This window comes from Mastacembelus armatus, chromosome 23, assembly GCF_900324485.2.
Source record: "Mastacembelus armatus chromosome 23, fMasArm1.2, whole genome shotgun sequence".
Lineage (NCBI taxonomy): Eukaryota > Metazoa > Chordata > Actinopteri > Synbranchiformes > Mastacembelidae > Mastacembelus > Mastacembelus armatus.
In genome coordinates this window covers 8,677,065-8,699,372 of record NC_046655.1, presented here as the reverse complement: position 1 = coordinate 8,699,372, position 22,308 = coordinate 8,677,065, and the positions used below count along the sequence as shown (strand labels likewise).

The following is a 22,308-nucleotide window of genomic DNA, read 5'->3' as shown; positions in this document are numbered from 1 at the left end:
AAGTCACCTACAGAAGCTAACATCAGTGAAAACATGGCTAGGTTTTTGTTTTTTTTCCCCAAAAAGTATTTCAGTATTTGACAGAAGAGGTAAGCTCTTACATCAGACAAGAGGCAACTTTTCTCCCAAAGACAGAATTTAAACATTTCTTTTTGCTATATGGCAGACAGAAAAAAGGGAGTTCGGACACATTTAGACATTCAGTGTTTTCTCATTTCGAATTATTGACACTGTGGGACATAAGTTTCTGCATCAGCTTTTCTGTAACTCAAAACCATGTTAGTGTATGGGCCTATGCAAAATGAACATGCCTCAGAGTGGAACGCTAAATGTTATCATTTCAGGTGTAACACTAGTCAATGAGTGCTATGTAGCCAATACTAGCAGCTAGTTTTATTACATAATGCTCATAGATATGTGAAAGACCACGTTTTTTATTAAGTAATATTAAAAGTGTTATTTGCCATCGTGCTAATTTAATGCTAGTATGCTTTAGGAAACAAAGCCTTGAATTTTCAGGGTGAGAATGAACATTAAGCATTAGTCCGGCTGAATGACTGTCCAATATCAGTTTATGTGACAATTAGGAAATCAACAAAAATAGCACTTGTGGCCATAACAGCTGAGAGTTACAGAAACACACATATACTCCAGCTGGTTTATAACAAATTCAGAAATAGCAACACAAGGTTATAATTTAACTGCTGAAATAACAGCTTCATATAGGTTACTTTAACTTTTAAGCCAGTCTGAAACAGTTTACCACACCAAGACTATTGATAACATTGCAGTGGTTTCTTAATTCAAAATACATGTTCAAATTATTTGAAATATGCTATTTAAAGTATTGCTCTTTGTGATCAATCTACCTTTAAATAAACACATAGCACTTAGAAATATTTAGTTTTAATAAAATGTATGTAAACATGATTATCTGGTCTCTGTAGGGAATAACAAGCACTGGGTTCTTAATATAAGCGATTCCTATGTTACACCTTAATGTGTACTAATTAGTCAAGAAAATATTGATTCTTGATTGAATAATGCCATGAATGTAGTGTTTCTCCCTATGCTGTCAGCACTTAGTGTCTACAACAGGGAGAACGCTACTTTAGCCCCACTGTTCCTGCACACCAACCTCAGCATGTTATAAGCATCAGATGTGTAAAACTAAAATGCCTTTATTCCTCAGACTTTACATGAGCAGTGACCCGATTCCAACAAACTGGCATTTATCAATACTCTGCTTCCTGCAATAAAAAGATAAAAATGAAAGAAAAAAAATTTACCTGTAGTGTGACAGTGACCAAAAAAAAAACCAAAACAAACCCTAAAAACCTTAAATTCACAACAGATAGCCATCCATAACACTTCAGGCTACCCCCATGTGGTCTCTGTATGTAGTGTGGTGGTGTTACCACTTAATGTCCACGTGTATTTTGCCTCATTACTTAAAGCATATGTATATCCCATAATGATACAGACCTGAAAATGTCCTGTAGTCATGCAGTGAGTCTCCTCTTTCAGTCTGTGCAAAAATATAACAAGACTCAAACTCTGGAGCAATTTACAGTTGACAGTAATGAAGCTAAATATTCCAAAAAGAGCATTTTCTTTTTTTTTTCTTCTTTGTTTTAAGAAAATATGAGTGCTAAACTAGGATCATTTGAATAAGTAAAAATAAACTACAGAGCAATAGGGTATGAAAATAGTTCATATTTTTTCTCCTGACAAACGACGACGATAGGACTGATGAAGGTTTTGTGGCAACTTGTTTTTAAGCCCCCCCTCCCCAAAAAGAAAAAAAAAAACCAAAAACATTCGTCTCTAAGGTTTGAGAGACAACTTGATGTAAAATTGCACATGTTAATCTGGGAACTTGGAACATGAGTGTGTGACAGGGAGAGAACACATATGATGGGAAGATGAGCGACAGATGGAGGTGATAAACATCAAAAAGTTGGGGAGGTGGGAGGGAAGAGGAGAAACAAGATACATAGAGGTGGCAAAAAGCAGAACACGTTAAAATGAAAGATGAGACACATGGCTATAAAGAGACGGAGATGGAGCCGACAGCAACACAGACTGACATGACAAAGATAAACAACCACCTAAGATATGTAAGTGACAAACATTTACAGATGAAATGAGGTATTGCACAGATTAATAAAAAAGCATAAAGGCAACAAAAATATACAGCAAACTGATAGAACATTTACATTTATAATTTTGAAATTAAAGATTTCTTTTTTTTTTTTTTTTTAGAAAGATGAGAACAATTTTTAGTGTCATCATTATCCAGGGATTGGGCGGGGGGGGGGGGGGGGGGGGGGGGGAAATCACTAGTCGTCCCATTCATCATCCTCCTCAAAGTCCTCGTCCTCTTCATCATCATCATCCTCATCTGTGGAAAAGAAGCCAACGTTCACATGAATCTGACAAACACCTAAAATGATGCTCATACAGGCCATTAAATAATAAAATACACAGAATTATGTGTCAGTGAAAATTCCTAGTACTTTCCTTTCCACATCAAGTTTGTGTATTTTGTGGTAGCAACAGCTTCAGAAATGTGTGTTTGTGTGTTGAAGAGTCAACCTTCATCTCTTAATACGTTTTAAGAACTGACTTCAAGCAGGGGATAAACATTTTCTACTAATGAAGCTTATAATGGAAAGAATGATCACAGGTTTGCTTGAGACTGATGAGGAAGTGGTGAAAGTTTCATCTATAATTCGGCAACAGTGTGTCATGTGATATACAGTAAGTGGTGCAAAGGGAAGCCACTCAAATTTATTGTGAAATAAAACTCTTAGTAACAAACATCCTCTCTTAGCTGGATCTTTAAACTCGATCATTTCACTTTTCACAATGTATGACTTTTTGCTGATGTTTATCTTTAAAGAAATCACTATGAATTAATCTACTTAATTAATCAATATAGGAAATAACATAGGATAGGATTAATGTTTATTGCAGTTGGAATAAGCCTTCAAAATAAAAGTTACACAGAATAGTAGTTGAGATGATAGTGAACATGTGTACGTACCTGAAGAGTGAATAGCCTTGCTCCTTTTCTGCATCACTTCCATCAGGGCCCCTACGATGCCAGCCGAGGGGGCCGGGGTGGAAGGAGTTGAATCTGTAGCATCATCCCTCTGTAAAAAGATAGCATGAGTATCGAGAGTTAAAGCCATGGATACAGATTTAAAAAAATAGATGAGTTGTATGTTATGAAGGAACACTGACTGATTTAAGTTGGATTCCTTGTCGAATTTGGTCCAGAAGTGCATCTCTGCCGGTGCTGGACACCGGTCTATCTTTCTGTTCCACCTTCTTCAGCTGGGTGCCTTCTCTGATCTGACTCAGCAGTGCCGACTTGTTCCCGGGTGAGGTCAGACTGCTGTCCCCTCCATTAGCCTCTGTGGGTGGCGGCGGAGCAGGGGGTGGAGGTCCAGGAGGTGGGGGAGGAGGAGGAGGCGGTCCTCCGGTACTGGATGGAATTGAGGATGAAGGGGGAGGAGGTGGCGGTGGAGGAGCCACAGGAATTGAGGCATGAGCTGGAGGGGGTGGAGGCGGAAGATAGCCTCGGCTTGGAGGGGGAGGTGGTGGAGCAGACATGCCTGGCCGCGATGGAGGGGGAGGTGGGGGCGCAGAGATGGGAGCTCTTGAGGGGGGTGGAGGCGGTGGGGCACCGCGCCCTCGAGCAGGAGGTGGTGGAGGAGGGGCTGAGCTGTGGTGTGGGGGTGGGGGTGGAGGGCCACCTCTGGATGGAGGGGGTGGAGGAGCTGAAGAGAGAAACAAGAGGAGAAAAATGTAAAGTTGGAAAAGAAACTTGTCATCGTCATGATGCAGCAATCACAGTTCACACTGCAGCTTTTAAAGCATCCAAACGCTATTTCAGAATTTTTTCTACAAATTACTTCCATTAAAGACAGTTCGGAAGATGTGGATGATCGTCTCACAGCATATCTGTCCAAAATGCTTGTAAATTTCCCAGTTCTTGGTTATTATAAGCCATGCAGTTATAAATTAAGCCCCTTGAGGTAGCTTTCTACCATGTAACTAGGGTTGTTGAACGAAACTCTCATAAAATATATCCATATTTTTCAACAACCTTTTTTCATAACCAACTAAGATGTTAACAAATTGAAATTAGGCTTAAATTTCACTCCAAATCCATAAGAAGGATTCACTTAGAAACATGCTTTTTAATTCTATATATTAAATCTTGACCAATCTTTTGACCAAGTGCTCAAGGCCAACTGCTGGTTACAAAAGTGTCAGTTCACATGCAAAGTGTTTATAATATAGTGGATCTGAAGAAGCATTTACAAGAGTGGTTAAGCTTCATGTAAGGGTTAGAGAGAAGTTTCACAGCAAAAAGGTATTAAAAAAAAAAAAAAAATCACTGCACAACAATAACCTCATGACCAATCAGTCTGGTATGTCTCCAATTCTAATCATAGAAGTTCAGACTCTGCTAATGATAGCACATCCATCTGAAGTACAATCAAATGTAAAACAGCAAACACTAAAGTAACTGTGAAGGCCTCACACAGGTAGAACTCATTATGACTCTACATGCACAATCATGAGCTGACACAGCAGGTCATGCATAGGAACCTACCACTCCACCTGGGCGGACCTGGGGATAAAACCACCACACTAGTTAGATTGTCTTCATTTGTCATTCAACCCTTTACAATGTAATTCACAGGGTCAGTATCCTACAAATACGTGTGCACAGATGACATTTAACAATACAGGATCAGTGCTTACATCAAAATACCAAATCTGACCACTGATTCCTGTACAGTAATGTTCACTGGTGGGATCTTCCCTCATGAATTTTCCCTTTTATATTATTTTTTTCCCTCTAAAGAAAATAATGTATTAAATCCCAATACAGGACCCAGGTCAATCTGTATTCCCAGCTGTGTGTCTGTCTTGCCTTGTCTTCGGAGCTCATTTTTGACAGCCTCTACTCCTCCTTTCTTCTCAATGAAGTCGTAGATGACCTTAGAGGTCTCCTTGTCCTTCAGCTGAGCCTCAGAGATGCCACACATATCAAACAGGTTCTTCAGCTCTGGGTCCAAATTATTCAACTGGATATAGGACAGAAGAACACAAGCCCTTTGGTATTTTTATCAAAACATATCTGGCTGGTAAATATTCTGACTTTAAACTGTAATTGAAACTGGAGCTTTTTCATTAACTGACACTGATGGGTTCCCTAAATAAAAACTATATCAACCTCCTTACCAGTAACTAAACAGACGGGCTGTACCAGGGTGACTTCCCTGCTGCTTTCATAACTGCGATTTTAGTAGCTTTAATCTGTATTTATGAGCTTTGCGGCTGAGTAACACGTTATGTGGCTCAGTTAGGATCAGGGATGAATTTAAAAAGTAGGATTACCTAGTGCGGCTCTTAGAAATATGATCAAGCACATCAATCATTTGGGAAACAATGAGTATATGACATTACAGTGTCCTTGTGGAGAGACATTACTGCAAAACAAACTGGAATGTCAGTAACAATGCTGCCACCTGGTGGTGTAGGGGTAGCACTATTAAGCTGCCACTAAAGAAACAAATGTGAATAAAAAATGTTAATACCATGCAGTTAGCAGGTGAAGTGACTATAACTTTCAGACAATAGTATTTTTCGTCACCATGACAACTGATTCATTATGACCACAGCTGCCACACTGTGTGAAGCTACATTTTGGGTGGATTATCTCTTTAAAAGGTGAGAGTTTTGGAGGTACTTTACTTTTACTGTAGAACTGTAGTATCTATGGTATAAGGATAGGGAATAAAAAAAAAAAACAGATATTTTTAGCTGTTCCTACTATAAAATGTATCCGTTGCTTATTTGTGTCTCAGCTTTAAAGCCGAGGATTTCTGAGGTGAGCAAGCTTTTGTTCAAATCAAGTCTTTGAAAGCATTAGCTTATGAAACCGATTCAACTGAATTTCATCTTTTTCATTTACATGGAGACTAAACCCTCTGACCTGCATGATCTCATGCTCATCATCCAGCATAATTACTGATGATGCTTTTTGGGAATGAGTCCGCGGATTATGCAGATGCAGGTTGATTCTCTTCCCTCTAAAATCTCCTTGTGTAACTCTCCTGATGACTTGGCCAAGCAGCTTGGCTTTTATTTCATAGCTCATATTAAATTTGAAAAAGCTGCCTGGAGGGATGGCTGACTGACAAACAAACTTATGGGCTAGGTTTTAAGAATGTGCAGATGCTCACATACAAACAAGTGCACATAGTAAATCAAGGTAATGTGCATTCCACTTACATCAAAGCCTGTGTTTGGATCCCATCCTACATGACCGATGTGCCTGTGAGGAAAACAAAAGAGAGGATGTGTGACTGTGTAAACGTTAAAAGAAGTAACTGAAAAAGGAGCTACACAGTACATTATGTATACAAACAAGGGGGACAATTAGCTCATAATATCATTCATTGGTATCTAACCACTTTGTGAAGAAAAAAACAAAACAAAAAAAAAAACAGCTTTTCTGCATTTTAATCTTATATTCCATAGGGTTGGATTAATCCCCTAGACCATATCCCTCTTGTCACATGACATGAGGGACATAGGGATAAGCCACAGTCTAGACCAATATGCCCTATGGGAAAACACATCTATAACTGCAAACTCAAAATCCAACATTCCTGGAGCTATTGTGATCTAGGTTCAACATGGGTTTTTATTTATTCAATCAATTGTATCATTGTAACATAGGATAAAATACAACAAGGGGTGAATACTTTTCCAAATAGTAGTTAAATAACAGATTTTACACATTGTTTAATTGGCATTTGTATCAGATATGCACAGCAGGACAAGCAAACATACTGACTGGCTGAAGTCCTTTCATTAAATAATAATAAATATTATTTATTTATTAAAAAGGGGGTGTATTGTTATAATATTAAGTTATGACCATATCATTTTAGGCTCCTTTGACTCACTGGAAGTTGCTAGGTGTGCCAATGTCCGCCTTTGTCAACCTCTTCCTCTTCCCTTTGCCCTTTTTCTCCCTCTTGGGGAAGGAGGAGTGCACAATGTTGTTCACCTGAGAGTTGTTATTGTAACGCTGAACATTGTTGATCTCTGGGTTTTTGATGTCGACAGTGGCCATGAGCAGCGTAGGGCCTGGAAAATGTTACAGTTTATATAATGTGGAATAATGTGTACACCATCATATTTAAAGGCCACCAAATGATTAAAGGCAAACAATGAAGCATTAAGTGTTTAGCAAGTCATAAATAAGAACAATGATCCTAACTCCATATGGATATCCAAGCATGGGGATATTCAGGGCCAACAACCTCTCTCCAAATACGTAACCAAATATTTAATGACTGTTACAGACGTTGTTTGACTTTAAAAGAAATGGGAGTTTTATTTGGATTTAAGGCTGTGAAACTGGCTCAGGACATGTGGGATTAAAGCGTCACCTCATTACTGCCACTCAGACATTTGAACAAAATGACAGAACGAAAAGACTGAAAGCTGATACTGAACAAAAAGCTGTTACCAAAGACTGACCATGTCTCACATGTAGAGGTTTTTAAATCTGTTCTAAAACCTGTTTGGTGTCATTGGTAACCAACTCTTCACCCAAACATTTTGTGCGCTCAGTGAAATTCACTTTTGCAGCTGGTGCATGACTGAATCGATCATGACAGGCAGAAACAGCAAAGAGCTACCAAAGTAAGGACAATACAAAGTTCCACAAGCTTTTTACAGGATGATGGACATGACTAATCTACACTGTAATAAATAAGAACCATATGGAAATGTAAAGATTTCTTTTAAATTAACTTGAACAGATGCAAGCAGCCCAGTCATAGCAATATTTCCCATAAGTGCACTATGGCTGACACTAAGCAACTGAGCCATACACATACAGCTAAAAAATGTAAACTCAATGCTAATTATATTAAAGATTTGTACCATGTATTTAGCAAAGGTTAATAAATGATTTTCATGTTTCTGCCAGCCATAAGAACATATTCATTCTTTTTTCATTCCTACAACAATTTCAATCAGTGCCTCAGCAGTCACACATACCTTTAACACTCTCACTACATGGACTTTTGGGAGTTTTTCTGAGCGAAGGGGAGGCTGACCGACTGCGTCGCCTTCTCACCCTGTCCCAAATACACCCACCCTCTCTTGCTGCACAAGTGTTTATGCTGACATCAAGAAGCATTTTGCCGACTAGGTTGTGAGCCCGTTCTTCAGAACAAATTGAGAGGCGAGCAATTGGGTCGGCAAGAGGTGGGTACAGTTCGTCCTGAGGGAGAACCAGGCAGTGTAAGGAAGACAGGCAGCTACCTGGACCCAGACTGCCACTTTCCACTGCTGATCCTCCTCCGGCACCCTCACAATTAAGTTCCTCAGAGGGAGTGGACAGGAATGTGGTGCAGAACATCATTTTACCCAAAGGCTGAGCACAGGCATTATAGCAAGAGCAAACTCAGAAACACAGAGAAAGACTAAGGTTGAAAAATGATTAGAGTGCAGATTTGTGGTTGTATTGGCTCCAGAAATGTCTTCGTTCTCAGTCAAGAAATAAATGTGCAGAAATAAAGAAGGAGTTCTGACAGACGTATCCCATCCAAGAAGGTCTTTACTCCCAACAGGGACAGACTGCTTCCCAAAGGGGCATCCAACACAATTCACTTCTCGTCTCAGTAGTGATTCCAGTCGTCTTAGATAAAGTATTCTTCTTTGCAGAAAACTGAAAGCCAAAGTTTCCAAAACGAAGATAAACCGACTTGATGGATTTGAACAGTCTGCATTTACTGAATGAATATCCTTATGTGGTGGAGTTTACACCCACACTGCCTGATCTGTGAAGGCTGTCATCCAGCAATGCCATCTGAACAGGAAAGAGCCAGCCAACACTTGGCTTGCCAACAGCCAAAGTTTACACTTCTTCCTGCATTCCTTCCATTACTGCAATAGCTTTCTTCTATGTGGATTGTTCACCAAATTTCTGTTTCTGTGCTGTATCCATTTGTCTGAGCTCTGCATATTTTGGATCTGTTTTGCAATTGCTTTCTATTCCCCCGACTTTCCATCTCAGCAGGGTACGCTGTTAGATTATCATGTTCGAGACTCACTGTGAGCATTTCTCCACCCACCTCCATTCCTATCTAGTCTCACCCCCTGCAGAACACCCAAATGGATCTAATCCCAGCAAACTATTCTGGATTGAGTTCTGGATTTTACATAACCATTAAAACCCATCCATGACATAATCCCACATTAATCTCCAAAACAGGGTGAACGTGGGGGAAAGAGTGAGAGAGGCAGAGTAACAGAGAGAGGGAGAAAAAAGGAAAATTAAAGATTAAATGGAGTGCAGAGGGCAAATGGGTACAAGTGGTAAGAAGGTGAATATTGGAAAGGCCAGAAGAGAAAAAAGACTGAAGCTGATCATACACAGGGCTATGATGCAGTGAATGGAGTGAGAGTAAGACAGAGGGAAAGAAGAAAAAAAGGAAGGCTTCCTTTGGAGCTAGACCAGCTCACAGACCAAAAGTACACCTATTCAGAAACTGAAACCTTGCATGACAAATCCATAACAGAAACCAATATAAACACTCCTGCCTGACAGCAAGTTTGGGCACAAGAACATGGAACACACTGCTTTTAAATAACCCTAGTCCTTTTAATTCATAGGCTCAGTACCATTAAACTGTTCCGCATCAGCTAAATCCTTAAATGTGTCATCTGTCTAGTAAAGACTTCTGCACTGCTGCGCACACACGCACACATAAATATTAATAAGCCAGCAGGGTCAAATCATGCTGTCTGTCAATCATAAACCAGTTCATCTTCCACCCCCACTGTCTCAAACTAGGCTTTGTGTCTAATACCATATGTCAAAACAAATGTGCACACATCCACAAATGTTTTCATCTGTTCCATTAGAGGAGACTGAGTGGCAGCAGGTAGTTCACAGATCACGACGTAAATAAAGGGCGCGTGAATAATATGTTAGACTGTTTAGATTTGCATAATCATCATAATATATCATTATCATATATATTATCCTATAGTATTCTATTTATTTTGACTTACAATCAACAAAGAAGTATTTAGATTTGTTTGTGACTACAGATGGAATAACTGATGTCTTCTGACAAGTCTGACTGGTTTTACACTTCTGTGATCATTTCTGATGTTACCAACAGGAAATGGTGGAAAACGTACCATTTGGAGGGTCGCGTCTCTTCTCTGTGAACACACAGACAAATGAAATCATTACAATCCTGTGCTTAGCACTGTGGTGGGTCAGAGAGAAGCAAACGTGTGTGAGAGGGAAGATGAACAAAGAGAAGAGGAGTTTGTTGGTTTTAAAGCGAAGGGCTCGGAGGGATTGTGCATGTGCTGCACAGAAAGGAAAGTTACTTGGAAAAATCGCCAAGCAAAGTGTTCTGTTAGTGTATTTAAGAGACGGAAACCAGACATTCTTGTATACACACACATACACACACACACACACACACACACACACACACACACACACAGCGAGCATTGTATCCACAAATAACCAAACTCTCCAGACATTAATACACACATCTCTGTTTGTCATTATAAAGAATATTAAAATTACACATCGACACGACATTGACAGACACACACTTTGAAATTTGATAGCTTCAGACTGCCAATGGCTCAAGATCTTACAGAAGAAGCCTTGTAGATAGGATCAGACACCCAGTGCAGAGGGCTAAAGGGGAAAGATGAAAGGAAACGATCCACTGGAAAGGTCAGGAAATGACCCACAGAAGAGGAAGAAGGAAAATGGACAGTTATAATCAAGTAATGATGAAAGTTAAGGACTGAGTGCAACTGAACAGTTTGAACAGAAATACACTTCTGAAGTGTTATCTGTGTATTTTATCTTATAAAAACACATTCTATGGGCAAAATGGTCACAAATGCCCTCTCACCAAAATCACTATGTTCAATACGTGACAAATTAAGGTGTAAAGGTGTAAAGTCCTCACAGCTTATCATTTGTTTGTTTTGCCCATTTTTATCTGAAACCGCAGTGCCCCCTTTGGGCCAGTCATCAGAATTTTTAAGAAGTTTTACTTTGCAGACTGACAGGTTTAAAAAAAATGTCAGTCCTAAGAACAGATCAGGACAAGAAGCACGGAAAGAGTAGTTACCAAACCCAGGCAAAAAAAAAGGTTAAAAGAAAGTTACAAGGAAAGGGAAAAAACAAACAATAATTTTCAGTATACAGCACTAAGGTAAAAGACTGGAAGCTGATTCAAAGGCCAGGCCTTAAAAAGACACCACCTGTGGCTATGAATGAATTTGCTTATCCCATGTTTGCTCAGCTCTGTGAGGGTAAGCAGTGTAAAAAAATGACAGGTTTTGAATTTCATCTGTGCATTAGTCAAGAAAGTCAGTCAGCTCTTACTGCACCTTTTAAAGACTCAACAACAGTAAAGACAGATGTGGCCACTCCAAAACTGTTGCTACATTAGTTATTTTAAAAACTTAATACATCCCTGTAGGAACATGGTTTGACTGAAAAAGTTCAACAAAGCTAAATTATTGTGAACAAAAGATAAAAATGTGCTAAACCTGTCATTTTTTTTCAGTGTTAGGTCAATAGTTTGTAGTTGAGTGGCAGCAGCAATAAGTTGGTACCGCTTTTTCTCTGTCTTCTCCCCATTAGGTCCAACAATTGGTTGTGAAAACGCTTGGTCTCCTCCTCGCTGGCAAAGTTCAGACCCACTTGGCATGTCTGTAAACACACACAGAAGCTCTGTAGCAGACCAAAATAGATGTATAATATGTGTATATATATATATATATATATATACATACATATAGTCTATGATGTGAACAGATACAAATGAACAACAAATTCAAATGAAACAAAAAAATGAAATGTGAAAAGTTGTAGAGTGAGCAACTCACATCTCCAGCAAATGTGATAAAGTAGGGTTTGGTGGGGTGTACGCTGAAGTTGCTGTACAGCTCCTGTTCAAACAGTATCTTACCATCCTGTGGAAAAAAACAAAGACAATGCTGAATGAAGAATTCATGCAATATGAATCAGTTATGACACCAGACTCTAAATGCTGTAGCTTTTTATTAAAAAGATATCCCACAGATTCCACTCTGTGGCTAAAAAAACAAGGTCGTAATAAATAGCAAACAGTGGTAAACCACCGCTGATATTCACTGTGGTGAATGCAATCCTCTGATATTGTAACAACCGCCACTATTGGTGTTAAACCCATCCATCCATCCATCTTCTATACCCGCTTATTCCTTAACCAGGGTCACAGGGATCAGCTGGAGCCTATCCCAGCTCTCTCTGGGTGAAAGGCAGGGGTCCACCCTGGACAGGTCACCAGTCCATCACAGGGCCACATAGAGACAAGCAACCTCACACACTCACACTCACTGCTATGGGCAATTTAGAGTCACCAATCAACCTGACATACATGTTTTTGGACTGTGGGAGGAAACCGGAGCACCTGGAGAAAACCCACACAAGCACAGGGAGAACATGCAAACTCCACACAGAAAAACCTTCTTGCTGCGAGGCAACAGTGCTAACAGCCACCATGCTGCCCAAGTGTTAAACCAAAAAGCCAAAATCATCCATAGGCAGATTTGTTGTTTGCCTGTGTTCTACATACCCTGATATCAAAGACCCTTATGAAGTAGGATCGCTGGGGGTTGTCTTTGACCAGACAGGCCACCCCACAGCATTTTTTGTTCCAGGTGGAGTTCCTATCTGCTGTGAACACCTGGACCACTGCTGAAGACAATGTCTGGAGGAGAGGAAAGAGAAACAGAGGCATGCTTACATTGTGTTGCTTAATTAACATAAATAGTGTTGTTTTTTTTACAGGCATTTAAATGTATTTAAAACTGCACAAAACATGAAGAAAAAAAAAATCTATTCTAAACAGAAAAAAGGGAGATAAGATCATAAAAGACAAATATTATTAATCCCAAGAGTAATTTAACAAATTAATGGTGGCAGGCAGTACTGTACGTCCTCAGTGTTTCTGTGAACTAATTGACTATTCAAATCGGTAAAGCCAATGTTTGCAAAACTCCAGATCTGTGAGCTAGGATGTTTGTGATACAGCAGCAGCAGCACACACTGTTTTGGGTGACTCCTTTGTTTTAAAGAGCACGCCACATGAATTATTCTGCCAATCCGCAAAACAAGAGCTCAACAGCCTCAAAAAATAGAAAGACAGAAGAGCTAATGTTTGGTTCTTACCAAATCACAGTTTAGGCATTTTTGCCTCCCCTGTGCTATATCCTGCAGCTTCAAAATTACACAGAAATCATCTTTATGGTCTTAACTAATAAAATAGTAAACTGTCTTCCACTTAAACTCAGTGTGGATGTATAAGTGCATGCTGCGCAGAAGTTGTGGTTTTATGGTAAATTTGCAAAGCGAGAGAGCAATAAAGGCACAGTTTTGAGGCATTATTGAGACAGAGCATAAAACCAGGGCTATAACTATACAGGGATACATTCAGAACAACCAATATTTAAGCCTTTAACTTGTCCACACTTGTATCTCCAAAAAAAAAAAAAAAAAAATCAGTGGAATGACCTGGAATGATGGCTGCTCAGAGAACATGACTGAGCTTGAGTCAGTCTATTTCATAACATGACCTAAATTTACAGAGATGAGCCAGTTTTAGGCATCTCATCTTATGTAGCATATTCCATGCTACTTACCAATGTTTTTAAGCAGTCATTGTATAATGACGTGAACCTACAGGCTACACAGGGAGGCACCCAATCAAAGCTCCAGATCAGACTTCCACATATTTTACAGGTTGCTGCAGGGATTTACTCACACTGAGGGGTTGAGGTTCACAGCCATCACCACAGAGATGAAAGCAAAGGCATTAATGGAAACTCCTGGTGATATTTTCACAATTTCAGGAGACTTAGCATGCAATGAGACCACATGTGAAACCTTTGTGTGGATATGTTTCTGCTTTCACATTTGTGTCTCTTTTTATGTTGCTGTTTTTTCAGTCTGGCTGTCAGACTACTGCTGCAGGTTAAACATCATTAACAGCAATACCTGTCCCTAGTGCTAATATTGATACTAGCAACAACCAGTGTTTGCTGACAGTATGACTGAATAGTGCACACAGCTTGGAGCAGGGTTCAGCACAACAATCTCTATGAGAATAGCTCCTGGACCATCTGAAACCAAGTACTTTCTTGGTGTAGGAACCAGAGACTGAAACTACATACTTGTGGGTCAAAATGCATGTTAGGTTTCTGGAAATCTTTTGTCAGACAGCAAGCAACACTTATCTGTTACTGATATCTCAGAACACTGACAGCAGGCTCTCTTTGTGGGTTATTAGGACTAAATGGTGTTAGTCGTCGTTTTTACGATGCACAGCCGCTGCTGCAGACTAAATGCAGGGGAGGGCAGAACAAAGGAGGCTATTATACAATTTAAGGATTGTCCTTGGTTTTACCTGCAAAACTACTCTAAGCAGAAGCAATGATTTATTCTGGACTGGAAGAAAAAGCTTTTAGGGAAATGTTACAGCAATCATCTGGCATTTATCTGCGCTATGATAGCGGTAATTCACATATGCAGGACTGAGCCCATGAAAAACAGGTCTTCATATAGGAGGTTGGCCACATGGGCTACACAGCCTTGGGGGGTAAAGGGCATGGAAGGCTAGTAGCATTGAGGTTAATGCAGCCACATTGCATGACTAATACTGAACTGCACACAACACAGCCACGAGATAACAGACCAAGCTCGCACATGCAGAAGAAATGTTACAGTGTAGTGATGGTTTGTAGCAGTATGGATTTTAACTGTACAGCCCAGCCTCCACCTCCCTGTTGACATTATTATAGACATTAAACTATGTCCCCAGAGAGGCAGTTTGTTTTTCAACACTGCATGCACAAGATATTTTTATAGCAGGGTGACAGCTCTTGCCTTTTTGGATTTGGATCAGAAATATCTAAAATTCAAAGATTAAAACAAATTCTGCTTTTTGAAGGGCTTTCTCAACAACAGCGGCTGTAACAGTGCCCAGGCTGCAAGTCCCTTAGGTTTCATCTTCCCAAGGAGCACCGATTGTTCTTGACAGGGCCAAAGGCTGCAGGAAGTGGAGCTCTGTCTACTGCGTCATCAAAACCCGACAAAAACGCCCGCTCGCCCTTACATGCTCGCTTTCTCACGAATAAATTCTTTCTGTCCTACGCACTTGTTCTCAAATGCACTCAGTATCATACATGCGTAGTGATCTGAGCTTCACTGATCACCCATCCAGCACACAGTCACAAACACAATCTTAATTGTTCACACAAAGAACAAAGAAACCAAATAATTACACACAGTTCTTACAAATTTTATCTATAAGACTTCTGTGGTTAAAAGGGGCAATTGTAATTTTGATGTCAAAAGTCAAAGCTAATGATGCCAAAAACTACAAACCTCTGGAGTGAAATATTAAGATTTGAGATACTGAAAGCAGTGAAACCACTGTCATATTGTGTGATCATAAGTGTTGAAGGCACAAGTGCCACACATGTGACCAAAACATGTGACCAAACAAGAAATGTAGAAAAGCAGACAGGTTCCATGGAAACTTAGTGGTGAGCCAAGTGAAAAAGAATGAAGTTGCTTCACCTTGTATTTTACGTACACGGTGCTATGCATGTAATCTCGTAAGTAAGAACAATACTGATAGATGTGAGAAATACACCACTGAAAAATTAGAAATAAATGTGGACATATATTGAAAATAGGGCTATGTCCTTGTTGCTCTATGGAGAAGAAAATTATGGTTGGCGTTCTGCTTGAATGTCACCCATCAACCATCTGGTCAAGATGTTCCACATTGGTCCACGTTAGGTAGAGTTGCACCTCTTCACAAAATCTCCTGGAGGAGAAGCAAGTGAAAGCTGGTGAAATAAACAGGAGGATAAGTGGATAAGAGGCTGATGCAGAAAAGAAAGAGGCCTGAATGAGGCAGGATGATAAAGATAAATGACAGAAGGGCAGGATGGGGGACAGAAATAGAGGTGAGACTACAAATGAGAAAGGAAGGAGAGAAAATTAGAAAGAGGGAGGAAAAGAGGAGTCATGTTCTACTCCTGCACAAAACACAAGAGGAGGCTGACCACGGGACTTCCTGTAGGACAGGACTGCTGATCAGGCAGTCTGCGTGCACACACACACACACAAACAGACAGAAAAGCACACACAACACATAGTGTGAATTGGATCCCTTCCACCTTTTGCCCAGTCAGACAGTGTTGCTGATGGTGAAAACAGCACAAGGAATTTCAATGAGCAAAACCAATGAGTAAGACCACTGTGAATGCAAGTGAATGACAGTGTGCAGGTTGTGAGTAATTCCAAGCAAAGTTATGATGCAAGCAAACATGACCATGACTGATTGCATATTTTTGTTTAACTTCCTAAACCCGCATTAGTACAGCGATTTACTGAATCAAATATTTATATGCTCTGAGAAAATGAAAATACTTAACTATATAAAGCACCCCCAATAAAATGACATAATTTATTAATGATTTAATGAGCACTTGCCACTTTTAGAGGTGGCTAAAGTGATTTGGGTGCAGTCCAAGTTACAGGCAACAATGATAGCTGTGGGATTTGTGTGAGCACTTTTATTTCTATGTTTTAGGCACACTACTAAGACAACTCATGAGGCAATGCTCTGCAAAGAAATGACCCTTTGTATCACTGTTAAGCACAAAATTCCCCTCTTTAGGTCTTTACCCCCAGCCATAGAATCAGTCAAACAGGCAAGAACAGCTCTGCTACTTTCAATGAAGTAGCTATTACACAAACAGACCATCCCCAGCTTGAATAAATCAAGTCTAATTCACTTGCACATAGTCAGCTAAGGGCTGTTTGTCTCAGGAAATACAGAGTACAGAGAAACAAAGCAAAGGTGACTGTGATACTCTCATTTCATCATAATACGTAAAACATATAACACACAGTCTGCCATTATATCACTCCTAGGTATTCTAACTAGATTGGTTAACACACGTCAGTCTCTTCCGTCGTCCCACTGGATGCACGACAGGAATTTTCCTGATTCCTCATCTCTATCACGTCGAGTGACACAATCGCCGGAATGCCATAATGAGCAGTGTCACTGGGTTTTTAAACAGAACACTGAGGTACGCCTCAGAAACCTGTGTTTTCATATTTTACGAGAAGGCGGGGACATCCCAACATGTGATCACACACAGGTCTGACATGGTGTATCATGGGAGAGGAAATGTAGCTTCCCAAAGCAAACATGTGCACACAGGTATCTCATACAGCAACAGCGTAATAATGTTGGGCGCCTAAACTATAAAACATGCTTTATCTATAAAGACAATCAATAACAAGTGAAGTTGTGACATTCTTTCCAGGTGATAAGACTGGGTGACAAGTCTTATCACCTAAGACTTGTCACCTAAGCGACTAAGCAAAACAATGACCTAAGCAAACTAGGTTAAAAAAAAAAAAAAAAAAAGACACCTTTCATTATTTCAAACATGAAAATCTTGTGGCTGTAAAGCCGTTGTAATAGATCTCTCATTTATTTGGCTCTTACTGGGAAACTTGCCACACACACCTTTTTAAGGAAGTAAACTAATTTTGCTGAGAGCACCCTGGGTTATGGCAAAAGACTGGTGGTGCTGGAAACAACATTTGCGCACTACAGTGTTGATTAAAACAAAGGGTCACCATAAGATACTCCTAACAGCCCTGCACAAGCAACCACTTATACCACAGTGCCAGTCAGAGTATGGATGTACATGAGCATTACTATATTAAGTCTAACAGTATACATTCAGTGTCATGTCTCATGTGTGAGAATAACCATAATCTGGGTGTGAAATTACTAAAGGCTAGTTCAAAGACACTGGTGGGCAAACTTCCACTGTTCTGATGCCTCAAAGTCATTTAATACCAGTTTTCCTTCAGAAATGGTTTATGGTCGATGGATATTAAGATGTGCCGTGCATTAACAAAAAAGGGAGAAAAACCTGCCCGGCGAGATTATAAAGAGGAAAAAATAAATAATCAAGCACTGAAGAAATATGAGGATTAGCTTTGAGGTCTAATAGTGTTGATGCAGCTACAAATGCACCATATTAAACTATGATATGCTACAGACACAGTGCACGAAGATGATTTTAAAAAATGAGTCAGCTGAATGCTAAATGTGTTACGTAATATGGGACTGACAAAACTGAGTCGTGACAGTGCACCAATGATGTTGACTGCAGTCACACTGGTATAGCGGGATACTCCCACCGCCATCGTCAGATTTGGTGAGTGGCAGGTTTTTTATTAGGAGGACGTTTAACTACTCGGCACATTCTTCTCGATGGACGCACACGCTTCCCGAAAACAACCTAGGTCCAGCTGTGTTATGTAATGCCAGTGTAAAATCATCCCTTTGCCCTGATGGGTTTTACAGCCCCGAAACTCCCGACTGGGACTCCGCTGCGCCTGTGCTAGTCTCGGTGCGGTTAGACTGGGTGACAGAGGTATTTCAAGATTTCCTGGGTGATTTCAGGTGTGTCAGGCTCGAGGTGAACAGGCGAACCAGCGGAGGCCTGAAGGGCTTGAGCGAAACTTGCTGGTTGCCCAAATGTCACCGTCCCAAACGGGACGTTACCAACACCCGCTAGCCCTCCCTAGTCGCCTCTGCTGTCAAAACAAACCAACCCCATCACTTTCGAAGTCTCAAATATTTCCCGAGGAAAACACACAGGCCATCTCCAAAAATCACAGCATAAAACTACAGGCCACAAATACACAGTCACCCCTCACAGTTAGCATTGTGTGCCGTGTCGGGACAGGAAACACGGTGCAAGTTAGCTGTATTAGCTTTTTTTTCTTAGCCAGCTATCACACAACAATTTGATGGAAAAAAACTTACGATGCATTTCCTGCCAAGGTGGGCGAAAAGGCATTCATTTTCCTGCTGTGTCAGTAGTATCGAACCGACATTTGTTTGCCGCCGTTGCGGCTGGTGTCCACTCATTATTGGCGATCGGTTTCTGAAGTATGCACCGACTCTAGCTCGTTATGTGAGACCCAAAAGGTACATAAACAATCCCTCGGTCATCCGTGGCCTCCGACCCCCTCACACCGGCTCCGTTTATCCCGGGGGTCCGCAAGACTGGGGTGCAGCCAAAACGTCTGCCGTTCAGGAATGCACTGCGATGTCCCACTCCTCTTCAAAGTGAGGTCAAAATAACAGCGACGGGGCGACGACGGAAAACGTTAAAAACTTTCCTGGGAAGTACAATCAGCAGAGAGCCCGGAGCCAGTTCCATCCAACATGGCAGTGTTAGGATCAGTCCACTCTCCGGGAATGGGGTTCACACGTTTCCCAGCTGCGTCCTAGATAATCATGAAAACAAAATATAGTCACGACAAAGGCTGAGAAGTTTATATGTTGTTAGCTTTGACGTTCAGATATATTTTCTAAAAACCCCGATGAGGGAATTCAGCTTTGTAAAAAAAAAAAAGCACTTTCCAGGACACTCTCCATAGAAATGGTTTGGTCCTGCCCGCCCGTGGCTTTTATGACAGGAATGTGTGCGAGTGCAGAAAGGGAGGAGATAAGAAATAAGGTGCAAGTTGCCAAGATAATGTTATAATGCTTCATGTGACAGAAATGACTTAACTTAAAATTAATGCAAAGCAATAGCCTACATTTAAAATGTCCACTTCGAGCCTTAATAGCTACTCATAAAAGACCCACTTCCCTCTGATTATAATAATATGCAATTTTATTCTCGAAGTCAGAAAGGTCAGGGCATGGTTCAGCTGCAGAGCTGTGAAGGCCACTGATGTCGTAGACAATAACGATTCTCTGGGAAATGAAATGGTTCGCCCCACTGAACTGGAATATTTCAGGGGTGATGCAAAGATAATTTCCTTTCATTGCAATAAAATGATACAGCTGTTTGCCTATAAATAAAATGAACAGAATTAAGTGCTCCAGTTACTATATATAGCCTCAGGGGTAGTAGTGTCATGCTTGACATATATTTCAAAGTGTACATTTCAGTGTGTTTCTCCAGAATGTTGGTCAAACGAGAACCACAAAAAGAAACAAATATGACGAACATTTGCAAAGATTTATATACAGTAGGGAATGTTTTATAGATCACAATAAGGGGAACTCAAATGTTATTACATACATGTATTTCGAAGGCTAATGCAAGTGGCCTTTAACAAGGGCAGCTGGTTTGTACATATTTTAATAATGTGCCTAAGGGCGTTAGTAATGCTCATGCTTAAAATGGGTGTGAAACATGTTTTAAAATGGGCGTGAAGTGGTATAAAGAAAAGACTTTCGTTTGAGATTAATTCACTGACAGACTAATACGAAGAAGTGAATTTGCTATTGTCCATATTTGTGTAGCTCCTTTAAACACATTATTATTTTGAAACACATTTCTTGCACATATAAAGTAATCTCATTTAGTAAGGCTAAGAGTAAGTTAAATATGAAAATACTAAATATAAGTCCAGGTCTTTTGGACTTTCATTGAAGAAACCAGTGATGCCTGCTATACTTTATTTTGTTCATAACTTCATGCCTCTGTTGTTTCCCTTTGGAGGTGCAGAGAGTCCTTATTCTGTTTCTTTGCATATAAACATATGTGCATATAATAATATTTGTGTGTGATGTGTTTGAACCTCAGGTTATTTTTACTGCCTGTATGAGGGTAGAGCTTATGAAGACAACAGCCTTTGTGAATGGCACTGATATTAACTAAACTCTAATAAACAAGAATAGTTAGATAAGATTTGCTGGATGAGTATGAGCCATGAGTTCATTATTATATCTTATTATTTGAAATACAACATCCACATTTTACACATTTACATATTTTACTGGTATATTTGCAAAATTTTATTTACTTGAACATAGCAAATGAACTTAGAAAATCGCTCTCAGACTGAAACAGATGTCTTCAGTACATGACATTGTCAACAAAGCTGATGTGAACTAATTCTCACCTTGACTCACCATATAATATACATTTTACACGTACTTCCATGTATTTCCACCCACTTCACCTCAATTACTTGCGCTACAGAGTCTTGCAGAACTTGAAAAACCTGAGTGACAGGCAGAGAAACACCTGAGGAAACTCTGCACTACTCCACCTAGCCTCGGTTTAGCGAGGTATATTCTTATTGAATAAGTGGTTATAAAAGCACTTATGTTCTTCAGGCACGGTAATGAAAAAAAAAATTGAATTTTGAAGCTATGAATGAGAGAGAACAGGATGCAAGAGAGAAATTAGCTGATGGACTGATGAGAGATAGAACATTTTTAAAAAAAGCAAGTGAGAAGCAGTCAAACCTAAGAATGTGCTTAATATTACTGAGAAATAGCCTATTTACAGTTATTCCCCCTGAAACGTGCCTTGTACTTTACAATAATGCTGGTGGCATGAGGTGACTAACTACGAAACTTTTGATTATTGTACACACGGCTTCAGTTCCTTGTGGTTCATAAAATAGTTTCTAAACTTCTTTTTCAAAGATCAATTTACAGACAAATTCAGTCTAGTTCATGAACCTAATATTTTTGTCTGTTGTAACATAGGAAAAGTAGTTAAATAAATAAGGCATTAAATTCTGCATCCATACACATCCTGAGAGGGATACAGATGCCCTATTCAGATAGATTCAATGATGCAGACAGCTAATGCAGCCTGGTATGCACTTACTCAGACAATACCACGAAAGCTGAAGTGAGAACAGATACTGTTGATTGCGTAAAATACCTAACTGACATTTCTGAACAATGCTGTCCAAAATGTGTGAGGTGTGGGCATGAGGACAGTCCGTAATGCATGCGTATGTGTGTTTGGGTATGTCCTTATGTGTATTTAAGGAATGGGAAGCTCTGCAGTATCTAGGTGAAAATACTGAATGTGTTATAGTAGTTATTTGTACCAGTGCAGACACATGGGGGCTACCCAGAAACATTGTCCTGACCCACTTTCACAACAAAATAGAACTGAGGTTATGAATATTATATTTTGAATTCTAAAGGAAGATATCCCCTACAGGCCCATGTATGCATATTTAATCTGGCTGGTCTTTTCTCATCACCCAGCATGATCGACTGTGGAATTTTGAAAATAACACAATGGGTTTTCCTAAGCAGAAATAAGTATTGTGGTTTGCCAGGGGTAGAATTT

At 39.9% G+C, this 22,308-nt stretch overlaps 1 protein-coding gene across 2 annotated transcripts; it reads right to left on the bottom strand.

Annotated features, from left to right (window-relative positions):
• Positions 1–62: 62 nt before the first annotated feature.
• Positions 63–19,412, bottom strand: LOC113141885 (neural Wiskott-Aldrich syndrome protein-like). 2 transcript variants are annotated; one of them, XM_026326505.2, is made up of 12 exons: positions 19,014–19,412; positions 12,717–12,851; positions 11,986–12,072; positions 11,713–11,809; positions 10,258–10,281; positions 6,999–7,182; positions 6,319–6,361; positions 4,955–5,108; positions 4,631–4,648; positions 3,250–3,788; positions 3,050–3,158; positions 63–2,404 (listed from the first exon to the last, which is right to left on the bottom strand). In XM_026326505.2, the coding sequence occupies exons 1-12, from the start codon at positions 19,116–19,118 to the stop codon at positions 2,343–2,345; spliced, it is 1,557 nt and encodes a 518-aa protein (XP_026182290.1). In that variant the 5' UTR covers positions 19,119–19,412; the 3' UTR covers positions 63–2,342. The 2 variants fall into 2 exon arrangements, with proteins under 2 accessions (XP_026182290.1, XP_026182291.1); XM_026326506.2 differs by lacking the exon at positions 4,631–4,648.
• Between the last annotated feature and the right edge of the window lie 2,896 nt (positions 19,413–22,308).

Coding starts and splice junctions, on each gene's coding strand:
- LOC113141885 (XM_026326505.2), bottom strand. CDS start 19,118: ATGAGTGGACACCAGCCGCAACGGCGGCAAACAAATGTCGGTTCGATA. Junction 6,362..6,998: donor GGCACACCTAGCAACTTCCA/GTGAGTCAAAGG, acceptor TTTTCCTCACAG/GCACATCGGTCATGTAGGAT. Junction 3,159..3,249: donor AAGGAATCCAACTTAAATCA/GTCAGTGTTCCT, acceptor ATCTTTTTACAG/AGGGATGATGCTACAGATTC.